Below are 14,954 nucleotides of genomic sequence, written 5' to 3'. Positions count from 1 at the left end.
TGCAGCCTACCAGTGCCCATCAATAAATGTTTGCTTGCTTCCATTCATTCGGGAGTCGGGACACAGACACAGTTCTTCACCACCGCTGTCACTATGTGTGAATGGAGTGGCGGCTGCCTGCTGATGCTGAGACTTAGTTGCTTGCTGCAGAAATAAAGGAGCATCAGTGGCCAGGCTCCCTAGGCAGCAGGGGTAGCACCGGCCCTGTGTATACACACACATAGGGCCAGATTCACAGCAGTAATCTACTGATACGCCGGCGTATTTTCAAATTTGCCGCGTCGTATCCTAAAACCAAGATACGACGGCTTTTGGCAAAGATCCGACAGGCGTACGGCTTCGTACGCCTTCGGATCGTAGGTGTAATTTTCCGGCGGCCGCTGGGTGTAGTTTGCATCGTTTTCCAGCGTCGGGTAGGCGATCCATGAAGGTACGCGCGTTCGTCGCATTCTCTTACGTCGGTTTTTCGCGTCGTAAATTTAAGAGTGCTATTTAGATGGTGTAAAATTACACCATCCATGTTAAAGTATGGCCGTCGTTCCCGCGTCAAATTTAAATATTTTTTTTGCGTAAGACGTCCGGGAATACGAAAGTACATTACGCACGTCGCCGTTCAAAAAACACGTTGGGGCGCCCTAATTTCGCGCAAAGTACGGCGGGAAATTTCCAAACGGAGCATGCGCAGAACGTTCAGCGCGGGACTGCACCTAATTTAAATGGTACACGCCCCATTTGAATTAGGCGGGCTTGCGCCGGACGTCTTTACGCTACGCCGCCGCAAGTTTACAGGCAAGTGCTTTGTGAATCAAGCACTTACGCCGAAAACTTGCGGCGGCATAACGTAAAGGGGATACGTTACGCCACCGTAGATATTCGTGAATCTGGCCCATAGTCGGAACATCTAGACACACACACACAATTACACATAGGTACTTCATCTATACACACACATTAGTACCCTGTCTATATATATATATATATATATATATATATATATATATATATATATATATATATATATATATATACACATACCCCTTCTACGTACATAAACAAAAAGATACACATGAAAGTCAGATTTATATCTTTGCACATAGCAGCATTTATTAAATGATAAGGAAAAAGATTAGAATTTCAAGAGTGCAGATATAACTAATGATTGTCAGGGATAATGGTAGTGGAATGAAGCAGCTGTACACATTTTGACAAATTTCATTTTTTTTTGTTGACCAATCAGAATAATTAAAAGACATATTTTTTGGTTAGCGAGACAAATGGTTCATTAACATATTTTTTTGGCAATGAAGCTGTGTTCTTTGTTAGGCTTCTTTTACTGCCATCCTGGTATTGGTAGACCATTCCTCCTATGGCATCCCTAACATCCCATTAGAAAGCTGTTCTCTGGAATACAGAATATTCCCAGCAGTGTGTGGTATACTGTGACCTCTTTAAAGTTTTCTAATTTCTAACAGGTTGATATTTTAAGCCGTTTTGTTGAAAAAGTAAGATAGCAACTGGAGTTTTTGGATTTATTTCTGCTGATGGATCTCGCTCACTTTGGTTGAGACAATTCTGCCATCCATTCTCTCTTCAGTAATTGCGGTCACTACCCGGCTTCTTCTCTGATCTGAGAATAAGAAATGGTAAAGCTTAATTACTTATTAATGTTTAATCTGAAGTATAAGGAGTTATGGCATACAAAAATACAACAGGGAAACCAATCAATCACTAGCCTTCTGAATATTTTATCAATCAATCACTAGCCTTCTGAGTGTTGATCCAACGGGATAAAGGTCAGTACATCCAATAACAATTCTTCAAACTGGATTATTCTGGTGTCAGGATTGCCCCACACACGCCTTTGGTACAGGACTACATGCTATCAGGATAATGTGAGTATGCCACAGAATAGAGGTCAATTATTGTCCATCCATACAAAAGTGACATTTGGTTGGACTGACCCTTTAAATGCTTATACACATAAAGCCACAAAAGATGGAGCTTAGGAAATGTTTATGCAGTGTAACAAGTACTTCTTAGTGCTGGAACCCAGATGGTTTGTTACATTAGCTAAAACACAATGGGGTAGATTCAAGTAGCAATTACGCCTGCGAATCCATAGATACGCAGCGTAATTGCTAAGTAGCGCCGGCGTACCGACTTTCTGTATTCAGAAAGCTCGATACGCCGACTGTAGCCTAAGATATGACTGGCATAAGGCTCTTATGCCGTCGTATCTTAGGCTGCATTCTGACACTGGCCACTAGGTGGCGTTCCCGTAGTGGTCAGCGTAGAGTATGCAAATTGCATACTCACGCCGATTCACAAACGTACGCGCGCCCGGCGTTCGAGTTTTACGTCGTTTGCGTACGGCGCTTCCGTCGTAAGGCTGCTCCTGCTATTAGGAGGCGCAGCCAATGCTAAGTATGGACGTCGTTCCCGCATCGCGTTTTTCGAAATTTGCGTAGTTTGCCTAAGTGGATCGTGAATGGCGCTGGATGCCATTTACGTTCCCGTCGAAGCAAATGACCTCCTTGCGACGTCATTTACCACAATGCACGTCGGGAAAGTTTCCCAACGGAGCATGCGCACTACGTTCGGCGCGGGAACGCGCCTAATTTAAATGATCCACGCCCCCTACGGGATCATTTAAATTACGCGCGCTTACACCGGCCACTTTTACGCAACGCCCCCGCAAATTACGGAGCAAATGCTTCGTGAATGAAGCGTAGCTCAAGTAATTTACGGAGGCGTAGCGTAAAAACGGTACGCTGCGCCTCCGTAGTAGTGCGCGCCCCTACCTGAATCCACCCCATTAATTTGGGTCTCTGAAATGAATATGACTAGCTGCCTTGGCTCATGCTGATTATTGGTTGTTCATTCTGCAGGTGCCAGCCAAAAGAGCTGCTAATATGAAAATCAATACACTATGGGTGTAGTGCCATCAAGTACATGTGGGTGCAGGGCTTTGATATGATTTCCATCCATACATTAATGTAGTTAACAAAAAAATTAAAATAATTTTGCTACATTTTTCTGTACTTACCTGAGACTGAAGATGAAGCTGACCTTCCTCCTTGTCTTGATGAATGATTATTGTTATTATATCTGTTACCATTAGCATTAGCATTACCATAACTATTGCCGTGCTCTGCGCTTCTGTACAAAAATATAATACATTGACATATAAAATAAAAATAGGGATGTACACATTGTTTAAAATCAATTCAAATATTTAACAATAATAGTATATAGCCTAAATAAAGTAATCTCAATGTATTGGTGTAATTGTCTTTTTCTAATCCTGCATTAGAAAAGTGACTACTGCTAAGTAGGGGTGGTGGAAACACCAATCATCACTACTTGATTCCTTACATTTGCCTGTACATCTTTCTGAATGGCAGTTTAGAAATCCAGACAATTATAAAAAGTTAATTGTATGTATGTTTCTTTCTATTACACCTACCCTTCTTCTAGAAGCTCGCGGTACATCTCTATCTCATTCTCCAGCTTGCTTCTGATGTCCAGCAGAATCTTATACTCTTGTGACTGGCTTTCCAGTTCGTGTCGGAGCTGAGACAGCTCATCTTCCAGGATCATCACCTTGTTTTGAATTTCGGTCAGCTCATCATAATATCGACCTTCTGTCTCTGCCATTGCGTTCTCCAAAGAGGTTTTCTATTTAAGGGAACATTTTTGACTTTTTTTATTTTACAGAAGTAACATCTCAGCCCATCACCAAAAAATCCAGGATATAATCCAAAATCCAAATAGAATGTTAAAGTGATACTAAAGGTTCCTTTTTTTAAAAATTACAAACATGTTATACTTACCTCCACTGTACAGCTCGTTTTGCACAGAGTTGCCCCGAACATGACTTCTGGATTCCCTCGGCGGCTCTCGCAGCACGTCTTCTCGAATTAGATAACCCCCTTGGAGAGGTGCTCTTCTGAGGGGGTTACCTTGCGGGCTTGCTCCTGAGTCATATACTCTGCGTCCATAGACGCCAAGTGTATGACTCATCCCCGCCCCCTGGGGCCGAGTTATACCTACCTCCACTGTACAGCTCGTTTTGCACAGAGTTGCCCCGAACATGATTTCTGGAGTCCCTTGGCGGCTCTTGCAGCTCTTCCCTGTATTAGATAACCCCCTTGGAGAGGAGCTCTTCTGAGGGGGTTACCTTGCGGGCGTGCTCCTGAGTCATATACTCTGCGTCCATAGACACCAAGTGTATGACTCACCCCCGCCCCCTGGGGCCGAGTTATACTTACCTCAACTGTACAGCTCGTTTTGCACAGAGTTGCCCCGAAAATGATTTCTGGAGTCCCTCGGCGGCTCTTGCAGCTCTTCCCTGTATTAGATAACCCCCCTGGAGAGGAGCTCTTCTGAGGGGGTTACCTTGCGGGCGTGCTCCTGAGTCATCCATAGACGCCGAGTGTAAGACTCGGCCCCCGCCCCCTGGCGGCGTCACTAGATTTGATTGACAGCAGTGGGAGCCAATGGCTGTGCTGCTATCAATCTATCCAATCAAAACCGGGACTCCGTGGAGAGGAGGACGGCGGGGATGCACAGAGCAGGTGAACTGGTTCAGGTAAGTAAAACGGGGGGCTGGGGGGGCCGGTGATTGCCAGGTGTTTTTTCCCCTTAATGCATAGGATGCATTTAAGGTGAAAAAACAGGAACCTTTTCAACCCCTTTAAGTATAAATCAGAAGTATCAAAATCTGTCAGGCGGTTCTAAATGTATACAACATGGTACTGTACCGTGGCACACTGTGTCTGCAGTTCAATCTCCAAATTCTGCATAGTGCGTCTCAGTTCCATAACTTGATTCTTATATGATTCAATCTGTTCATTGCTGTCAGATATCTCGCTTTTCAGCTCGCTGATCTAAAACAAAATGTACAGAATTTTTCAGATAAAATACACATCAGGAAAATGAGGACAAACGAGAAATGAATCAGACAATGAATCAGACAATCAAACAATGAAATCATCAGAAACTGAAAATCTCTTGTGTGAAACAACTGGGAAGACAATTACTGCAACAATATGATTTATTTTTATTTTTTTTACAAAGAAAATTCACGCCTTCATGTTAGTCTTTAGAGAAAACATATTATCGGTTAAGTCACCTTTTGCTGGTATTCTTCCTCTGCCTTTTTGCGATTTGCTTCAGCCAACTCTTCATACTGAGACCTGGTGTCATTCAAGATTTTAAGGATATTGATACCTGGAGCAGCATCCATCTGGACTGTCACATCACTAGAGACACCTTGCATGGATTTCGTCTCCTAGAAATCAATGATAAGTTAGTCAATTAATAACCAATTTTCAGCAACAAACACATTTTCAAGGGTTTAAATGTGACTTTTGTTATCTTCCATGTGTACTCTCTTAGCTTTAATAATAAAAAACATTGTACTATCTTAACATAAGGCTTTGGTGGGCCAGCACTGGAAAAAAATGTATCTCATGTATGTATGGCAGTATAAAGTCTAATTATGCTACTGGTTGGCCTATATTACCAAAATCTGTCTATCGGCATATATGTAGACAAGTGCATTTTTTTTTACCTCTTCATGGTTTCTCTTGCGGTATGCAAGTTCTTCTGTTAGGCTCTCAAATTGGGATTCAAGACTGGCTTTATCCAAGGTCAAGTCATCAAGGGCTTTACGTAATCCGGTGGCATCGGCATCCACATTTTGAAACAGGCAGCGTTCAGTTTCGTACCTGGAAACACAAACCATCATTCTTATGGCTGATCAGAAAATATTTTGGTTGCAATAGTGCCTTAGTAGCTAGGACTGTTGACCATGACAACAATCTCTAAATGCTATATTAGCCCTGCCTTAAAGGGGTTGTAAAGGAAATTTTTTTTTTCATAATAAGCATCCATTCACCTGCAGACATTCCTCTTTTCACTTCCTCATTGTTCGTTTTTGCTCAGAAGTTGCTCTATTTCTTCTCTGTTCTGTTCACTTCCTGCTTGTCTGATTTTACTGACCACCGTGAAGGGAGGCTTTACTGCGGTGGTCAGTAACATGCTCACCCCCTCCTGGGAACTACATCTGTGTGGCAGGACGCTCTCTACGTGTTAGGCCCCATACACACGATAGAATCCATCCGCTGAAAAATCCCAGCGAATGGGTTTCAGCGGATAGATCCTACGATGTGTACACTCCAGCGGATCTGTTTCCGCGGATATTTCTCCCCTGGGATGGATTCCAGCAGATCGAATATTTGCTGACATGCCAAACAAATCTATCTGCTGGAATCCATCCCAACGGATGGATCCGCTGGTCTGTATAGACTCACCGGATCCATCCGTCCGAAGGGATCCCCCGCATGCGTCGTAATGATTCGACGCATGTGTGGAATTCCTTATATGACAGCGTCGCGCACGTCGCCGCGTCATAATCGCGGCGACGATGCGACACGTCATCGCCAGAGGATTTCAATGCGATAGTGTGTACACTCCATCGCATAGAAATCCGCGGAAATCCTCGAGAGGATTTATCCGTGGAAACGGTCCGCTGGACCGTATCCGCGGATAAATCCTCCCGTGTGTATGGGGCCTTAGAGACTTCAAGTAGGTGTGAATTACTGGGCGTGCCGCAATTCATACTGGGAAATGTAGTTCTTACATGAACGAGCGATGCAAACCAGGAAGTGAATGAGAGAACAGAAACTAGAACGCCGGAGGTGCTATAGATGAAGGAATTTAATAGGTATTTACTTGTTTTTTAACAGAATCATTACACTATTCTGTCTGTCTACCTTGCAGACATTAATTTTAGGCAAAACAAAAATTTCCATTACAACTCCTTTAAGTATAACTTTTCTCATTATTGTCCTAGGCTAAAATGAATTAATCAACAAAACATTAAAGAAAATACACAAATCATTATTTTATTTTTTTAGCAAGGTTTGATCCCCACAATGTTTGTTTGTGCTGTTTGCAATCCTTGGCTGGAGTTCTCCCCAAATCTCTTAGCTAGCCTCCAAGTGATTCTCCTTAAGAATATATAGAGAATGAACTAAAGTGATGGGTCAAAACTTACTTTCACCTAAAATGATAAAAGTATGCAGCTTAGATCCACTTTGATGCAGAGATCAGTTTCAGAAATATTTTCCAAATCTTTCCAAATTTACAGTAGTCTGCAAGTTGCAGTTCCCATTTGTTGCCAGCAGGTGCCTCTGTGTACCTCAAAAATTAGTTTTCGCTCACTTTCCATTATTTGTTTAATTAATGTTTTTTATGACATTTAGGAGAAATAATGCACTTTGAACATTTTTTGGAATGTGTTAATAGTGGGAAATACGTTTCAGTCCATTTGCCATAATGCCTCCATATATACAATTTTGTTAGACAAAAAATGTTTTTGTTAGATTTAAGGTTTACATACACTGAGGCCCCATACACACGGGAGTATTTATCCGCGGATACGGTCCAGCGGACCGTTTCCGCGGATAAATCCTCTCGAGGATTTCAGCAGATTTTAATGCGATGGAGTGTACTCACCATCGCATTGAAATCCGCGCCGAAATCCTCTGGCGATGACGTGTCGCGCCGTCGCCACGATTATGACGCGGCGACGTGCGCGACGCTGTCATATAAGGAATTCCACGCATGCGTTGAATCATTGCGACGCATGCGGGGGATCCCTTCGGACGGATGGATTCGGTGAGTCTGTACAGACCAGCGGATCCATCCGTTGGGATGGATTCCAGCAGATGGATTTGTTCTGCATGTCAGCGAATATCCGATCTGCTGGAATCCATCCCAGGGGAGATTTATCCGTGGATAAAGATCCGCTGGCGTGTACACACCATAGGATCTATCCGCTGAAACCCATTTGCTGGGATTTATCTGCGGATGGATTCTATGGTGTGTATGGGGCCTAACACAACATTTTAGTTATAAACTGAGAGCAAACACAGAGATTTGCTTTAGATCCAATTCACTTTCACAGGAATTGTACACTTTTTTCACTTACTTCACTTTGAAATCATCCGCAGCCAGTCGAGCATTGTCATTTTGCACAGTGAGATGATTATTATCCAAATTAAAAGAAAACATCTGTAAGAATAAAGGGGTAAAAAAAGTAGAATGAGCTTGGCAAGATAAATCCTGACTATAAATAGCTGTATGAGATATTTTTATTTTTTTTCTGCTTTTCAGTTTTGAAAAGTATTGGAAATTGTTAGGACTTTTGCAGAGTTTTTATTGCTGTTTGTGTCCCCCTGTGGAGAATATGCCACACTTTCTGTCCCAAACGGAGAACAGGAATTTAGAGATTTTTCCTCACTTTCTGACTTGGTGACAACTACATGGTCACTGGGACTCGAGAATCACCCAGAGACAAACATAGTAAAAAGAAAAAAACCTGTCTGAGCTTCTAATCCAAAAAATAGTCTGGCTGGATAATTCTTTGGATATTGCAGAAATGCAAAAGGCTCTAGTACCATATTTTATGATTACTGTTGCTTTGTTAAGTTTTAATACACTGTAGCGCCTGTGTACTTTTCGGTACAGGTGCTATGTCAAATTTAGTGGGATGAGAGAGTTATTTGCTCTCATCCATGTTGATTTGTTTAAATTTGGTGGTTGCCAGCCCTGAATTGTCCTGTGGGTCGTCCTGTGCTCCAGAGATGTAGTTCCATCTCTGGATGGCAGGTGGCGCCAGAGGGGTTCAGGCGGATGCACCCTTTCTCCAGCAGCTAATTAGAGGAGAGTTTCCCTCACGGGCATGCTGGGGGAGGGTATTTCTGTGGCAGATGCCATTTTTCGGGGTTCTTCGCAGGTTCCTGGTTCTAGGTGCGGCACCCACCTTTAGGGTGTGCGCACATCACAGACCCCGGCGATATGGCCTACCAGGCCGGGGCACCCGTGCTACGCGGAGTTCCTGACTCTGGGTCCTCATGGCCTGGAGCAACTGATGCTGCCAAGGGGCCCCAGTACCTTACTGGGTCCCCCATCTCTATCAAGAAGATCCCAAGCGAGTTGTGCTGTTCAGTGGGGAGTCGGTCTGAGGTGAACCCGGAGGCAGGTGATCCAATAGGGCTTGGATGAACCATCGGGGATCTGGGTGACCGGACACTGACAGGTTGTATGCTGCGGACTGTCGGTCCGTGGCCCCAAATATAACAAGTCTACCTGAGGGAGATTCAGGCAAAATTATTGACTGGGAGGATTCGCTCTATTATCCATGTTCTCAAGTGTTAGGCCCCGTACACACGACAGAGTTTCTCGGCAGAATTCACCGAGAAACTCGCTCAAAACCCGGATTCTGCCGAAAAACTCTGTCGTCTGTACAGTTTTGGCTCGATGGAGCCGCCGAGGAGCTCGACGAGAAAATAGAGAACATGTTCTCTATTTTCTCGTTGTTCTATGGGAGAAGGCGGCCCGCCAAGCTCCTCGGCGGCTTCATCCCAAAACTCGACGAGGAACTCGACGTGCTTTGCACGTCGAGTTTCTCTGTCGTGTGTACGAGGCCTCAGGCCTGTGGCAGAGGTCTCATCACAAAACCCTAATTCTATCGGGGCCAAGTCAGTGGCAGAGACTTGTTCCTTCCCAGAAGTTCTAATTGACGCTCTGGCTGCCAGGCCTGTGAGAGGGACCTGTCCAGGGGCACTTTACCCACTTCGGCTGGAGTGGCGACGAGGAAAGAGTTGCTATTAGAAGCAGGACTGAATCTGCAAAGTTTCTCCTTTTCACCAACCTGCTTCTGTCTGCCTCAGTTGACTGTTGGTCGTGTTGGACCAGTAATAATGCATAGAAAACATCACCCTGCTATCTGGACATTCCGTTTTTCCCCCACACCATCATCATCATTCCTAGACACATCACAGAGGTAACATAGTTACACTGATCCCAAATCTAACCAGCAGCCCCTGAGGGGGTATCGCTACAACACCATTTTGGTTAAATAATACATGTAATTTGTTCATATCTAATATATGCTGATCTGGCAAAGGGGTGTTGGCTTAGTGACCCTGGGCTTGGCCTCTGTGGGGGCTTTGAAATCAGGAACAAATAAGGATAAAGGCAGAATAGGGTTTTAGCCAAGCTGCATCTTTGTCCTCTGCCCCATCCCTTTGTTTGCCATTGATAGCCATTTGCAATAGGTACAGATAAGCTGTCCAGTTTTCATTGTCCATACTGACACTACTCCATAAGGATTCAAATGCTGAAAGTACTTACTCCTGTATGAAGTGACATGCCTAAGCATTATTGCTTATTGGCTGTTGATATGTCATTACTCTTACTACATGATTGTGTTTTTAGGCCTAGGAGGTGCCCATAACTATCCTGAAAAGCAATTTCGGATCTGCATAAATATATATTCAGAACTATATAATTGAAATTTCACAATTTCCAAGTCTCACGCTTTTTTCATTATGATTCATATCTGCACAACTAATATATTGTTTTCTTTGGCATTGCACATTTCACAGATCTGAAGAGTTGTATTCCTGTTGGATGATAAAGTAGTTGCTCAACAGAAATTAGTTTCTTCTATACAAATTCATTAGGTATACATTTAAAGGATATGCTGGAAGGCTTACCTTATTTTTAAGTTCTTCAATGGTCTTGTAATATTTGGTGTAATCGACTTTTTGAAGTTTATGGGTGTCATACCAGTTTCTTATCTTAATCTCAAGTTCTGCATTAGAGTCTTCTAGAGCGCGCACTCTGTCCATATAGGTAGCCAAGCGAGAGTTAAGATTCTGCATGGTTTCCTTTCCTCCAGCTTGATGATGGCTAACTTCTCCAAGGGAACAATTGCTAAAGCTTACTCTTTGCCCAGAATTTCCTCCGAAGCCTTGATGGTTAGCTGAATTTCTGTTAGAAAAGCCACCTGTTGACCTACTGCTAAAACCACCACTATGGCCTCCATTCTGCCCACCAGAATTACCACCCCCTACACCAGTAGATCCCCTAGAGCTGCTATTATGTCCTCTGGAGCTGTCTCCATAGCCTCCACTTTGCCCTCCACTGGAAGAACCACTTGTATATCCACCAGAAATGCCACCATGACTTCCACCTTGCACACCTCTAGAAGCACCAGCATATCCCCTGGATCCACTGTCATGACCTCCACTATTACCTCCACTAGAGCCACCTGTATATCCACCAGAGCTGCCATCATGGCTTCCAATTTGTCCCCCTCTGGACACTGCATCATGTCTCCTAGAACCACTGTCATATTCTCCAATATGACCTCCACTAGAGTCACCTGTATATCCACCAGAACTGCTACCCTTGCTTCCACTTTGTCCACCCCTGGATACTGCATCATGTCTCCTAGAAGCACTGTCATAGTCTCCACTATGACCTTCACCAGAGCCACCAGTATATCCACCAGAGCTACCACCTTGAGCTCCACTTTGCCCTGCCCTGGAAATGCTAGAACCACCACTTGAGTGAACACGAGAATAACCACTTCCAGATACACCACTCGAACCACCTTTCTGATTTCCAAATGAGTCATTTCCATAACCACGATCAGACCCAGAGACTACACTTCTTCTGTGGTCATTTCTGTAATTAGATAATTCGTTATGGCTCTGCACTGAACCACCATAAGCATGTTCCTCACCATAGTGTCCTCCAGAAGTGTTTCTAGCACTTGGATGTCTTTGGGTATTACCTCTAGGACCAGTAATGTGCTCATCATTGTGGACACCAGAAGATGTATGCTGATCACCTCTATCTTCACAGTCTTCACTATGTCTGAAAGACCTGCTTGATGTTGAATTCCCATGGGATTCCTGGTGGGTTGAATTTCTGTAAGACATTTTCTTCAAGAGAGAAATGTAGATTAAGAGAGAAGATGCGATTGTCAAAGCACAATGAAGCACAGCAGTGTCTTTGCTACATTTTATACCCAAGTGGGTGTTGCGTGGCAAAATTCCATAAAAGTTTGAATGTTACAATGTTACCAACCTAGAATCTCTATATACTTATTTATAATGTTTAATAACTGACTTCAAGACCATTTCTTTGAATGTGGGTAGTAGTTTGAGAATAGATCACATTTTAAAATAGAGACAGGTGGAGTTAAGTTTGAGATTTATTGCTATAATTTAAGAGTTTATTTAATGTTTTTACTATATATTTTTATTATCACACAGGAGGAACACAGCATTAAAATATCTGTCGTCTGACAAAAGAGAAATTAAACATGTTGGCATTCGAGCAAGCAACATTCTTTCTCAAGTATTGCATGGTTCTCAACTTAGAATAACCTTAAAGCAATAAAAATTCATTATGCTATAAAACCACAGAAAATTATAGGTAACAGTTTTGGTAAGGTACCAATGCACATGATGGAGCCAACAGCAGTTCTTCTGGAATGAACACTTGTTATGTTAAAGAGACTTCTCTCCAAACCAACATTTTTATATTAAAGGGGTTGTAAAGGTAAAAGTTTTTTCACCTTAATGCATCCTATGCATTAAAGCGGGAGTTCACCCATTTTAAAAAAAAAAAAAATCTCCCCTTAGCTTCCTGCTCGTTCGGTCTAGGGGAATCGGCTATTTATATTAAAATATGTGCAGTACTTACCCGTTTTCGAGCTGCATCTTCTTCCGTCGCTTCCGGGTATGGGTCTTCGGGAGCGGGCGTTCCTTCTTGAGTGACAGCCTTCCGAGAGGCTTCCGACGGTCGCATCCATCGCGTCACTCGTAGCCGAAAGAAGCCGAACGTCGGTGCGGCTCTATACTGCGCCTGCGCACCGACGTTCGGCTTCTTTCGGAAAATCGTGACGCGATGGATGCGACCGTCGGAAGCCTCTCGGAAGACTGTCAATCAAGAAGGAACGCCCATTCCCGAAGCCCATACCCGGAAGCGACGGAGAGGATGCGTCTCGTAAACGGGTAAGTACTGCACATATTTTAAAATAAATAGCCGATTCCCCTAGTAATAACGAGCAGGAATCTAAGGGGGAAAAGTGCCCTCTAAGGGTGAACCCCCGCTTTAAGGTAAAAAAACATCTGATAGCACCGCCCCCCCCCCCCCCCCAGCCCCCGTTTTACTTACCTCTCCACTCGAAGGTCCCGTGCGCATTCTCGTCTTCCTATTCGGTTCCCAGCCTGGCCGTTGATTGGCTAGGCTGGGCGGATTGATAGCAGCGCAGCCATTGTCTGGCGCTGCTGTAAATCACAGCGGATGACGCGGCGCACCGGGGGGCGGGGCCGAGTGATACAGTCGGCGGCTATGGCCGCCGCTGTATCACGGGAGCGTGCTCGCAAAAGCTTTCCACCATGCGAGGGAGCTCGCATGAACGTGGAAAGCTTTTGCGAGGAGGAGTCGAGACAGCCGCCGAGGGACCCCAGAAGACACGGATCGGGGCCACTCTGTGCAAAACGAACTGCACAGCGGAGGTAATTATAACATGTTTGTTATTTTTAAACAAAAAAAATCTTGCCTTTAGTGTCCCTTTAATACTAAAAAACATATTTTATCATTGTTATAGTTTTGCTTTAAGATGAGTGTGCAAATCCTCAGCCGTGGCATGCAGTTACAGCTCTGCAGCTGCCAATCTATCATTCAGTAGTTCCTAAAGTGATTCTAAAGCTTTGTTTTTTCTCATTTTCTTTCTTTTAATATAATAAACATGTCCTATTCACATGTTTTTTGCAATAGTTTTTCACAGAGCAGCCCGAACCCCCACTTCATAGTCCCCCGACAGCACTCCTGAATCTCCCTCTTTGGGAAGTACCCCCATCCCTAGCTGCTCTGCCTGTGTCCATTGATGCAGACAGCACAGCTCGGGCCCCTCCCCTAATCCCTTGTCACAATATTTAATTGACAGCAGGAGGAACCAATGGCTCCCACTGCTGCCTCTGTACTGAGAGGAGAGAGAGAGGAGAGCCGCTGCTCTCATGCAAAGCATTGGATTGAGACAGGGCTCACGTAAGTATTTAGGAGGGAATCCCCTGTGCGAATTGCTGTAGCTGTACAGCGGCCGCTTTAAGGGGTATAGGGGGTGCGTGACCCTGGAGCCGATGCGTGTGGCCACCCGCCATCGCTCCTCAGAGAGCCAGAATGGGGATCTGTGTATGTAAACAGACAGATCCCCATTCTGACAGGTAAGTAGAGAGAGATCTAGTAATCCTAGTGATCAGGAAGAGCAATCTGTCTCTACTGCCAGTCAGTGCACTGCCCCCACAGTTAGAAAAAAAAAAACTCACCAGGACACACTTAACCCCTTGATCGCCCTTTAGTGTTAACCCCTTCCATGTCAGTGACATTTATACAGTAATCAGTGGCTATTTTTAGCTCTGATCGCTGTATAAATGCCAATGGTCCCAAAAAAGTGTCAAGTGTCTGATCTGTCCGCCGCAATGTTGCAGTCCCGCTAAAAATCACCACCATTACTAGTAAAAAAATTAAATAATAATAAAAATGCCATAAATATATACCCTATTTTGTAGACACTATAGCCCGGATTCACGTAGCACTTACGCTGACGTATCTCGAGATACGCGGCGTAAGTGCACAAATGCGCCGTCGTATCTATGCGTCTGACTTTGAAAGCAAGATACGCCTGAAATTAAGCTTCATCCGACCGACGTAAGTTTCCTACGCCGTCGTATCGTGGGTGCATATTTACGCTGGCCGCAAGGGGCGCTCCCATTGATTTACGATTCGAATATGCAAATAAGTGAGATACACCGATTCACGAACGTAGTTGCGCCCGGCGCATAATATACGCGGTTTGCGTAAGGCTTACGTGCGGCGTATAGTTATTCCCCATCTATGAGGCGCAACTAAAGCAAAGGTATGGACCAGGGAACAGCCGTCGTATTTTACGTTGTTTACGTAGTAGTACGTGAATAGGGCTGGGCGTAGGTTACGTTCACGTCGTAGGCAGTGATTCAACGTATCTTAGGCAGTTGTTTTGACGTGATTCTGAGCATGCGCACTGGGATGCGGCCACGGGA

At 44.2% G+C, this 14,954-nt stretch overlaps 1 protein-coding gene across 1 annotated transcript; it reads right to left on the bottom strand.

The window, feature by feature from the left end:
- Nucleotides 1–1,073: 1,073 nt before the first annotated feature.
- On the bottom strand, nt 1,074–11,873 carry LOC120918432 (keratin, type I cytoskeletal 10-like). Its single transcript, XM_040329995.1, has 8 exons — nt 10,572–11,873; nt 8,000–8,082; nt 5,576–5,732; nt 5,135–5,293; nt 4,764–4,889; nt 3,467–3,678; nt 3,047–3,159; nt 1,074–1,627 (listed from the first exon to the last, which is right to left on the bottom strand). The coding sequence occupies exons 1-8, from the start codon at nt 11,802–11,804 to the stop codon at nt 1,530–1,532; spliced, it is 2,181 nt and encodes a 726-aa protein (XP_040185929.1). The 5' UTR covers nt 11,805–11,873; the 3' UTR covers nt 1,074–1,529.
- Nucleotides 11,874–14,954: the final 3,081 nt, after the last annotated feature.

Source organism: Rana temporaria, chromosome 12 (genome assembly GCF_905171775.1).
Source record: "Rana temporaria chromosome 12, aRanTem1.1, whole genome shotgun sequence".
NCBI lineage: Eukaryota > Metazoa > Chordata > Amphibia > Anura > Ranidae > Rana > Rana temporaria.
The sequence above is the reverse complement of the archived record's forward strand: the minus strand, read 5'-3'. Positions and strand labels throughout refer to the sequence as shown.

Bases quoted from the DNA above. Each gene is read 5' to 3' on its own strand.
- LOC120918432 (XM_040329995.1), bottom strand. From the start codon at position 11,804: ATGTCTTACAGAAATTCAACCCACCAGGAATCCCATGGGAATTCAACA. The intron at 8,083-10,571 runs GTAAGCCTTCCA...TTATTCTTACAG, and splicing joins TTGAAGAACTTAAAAATAAG to ATGTTTTCTTTTAATTTGGA. The intron at 3,160-3,466 runs GTAGGTGTAATA...ATTTTTGTACAG, and splicing joins CGCGAGCTTCTAGAAGAAGG to AAGCGCAGAGCACGGCAATA.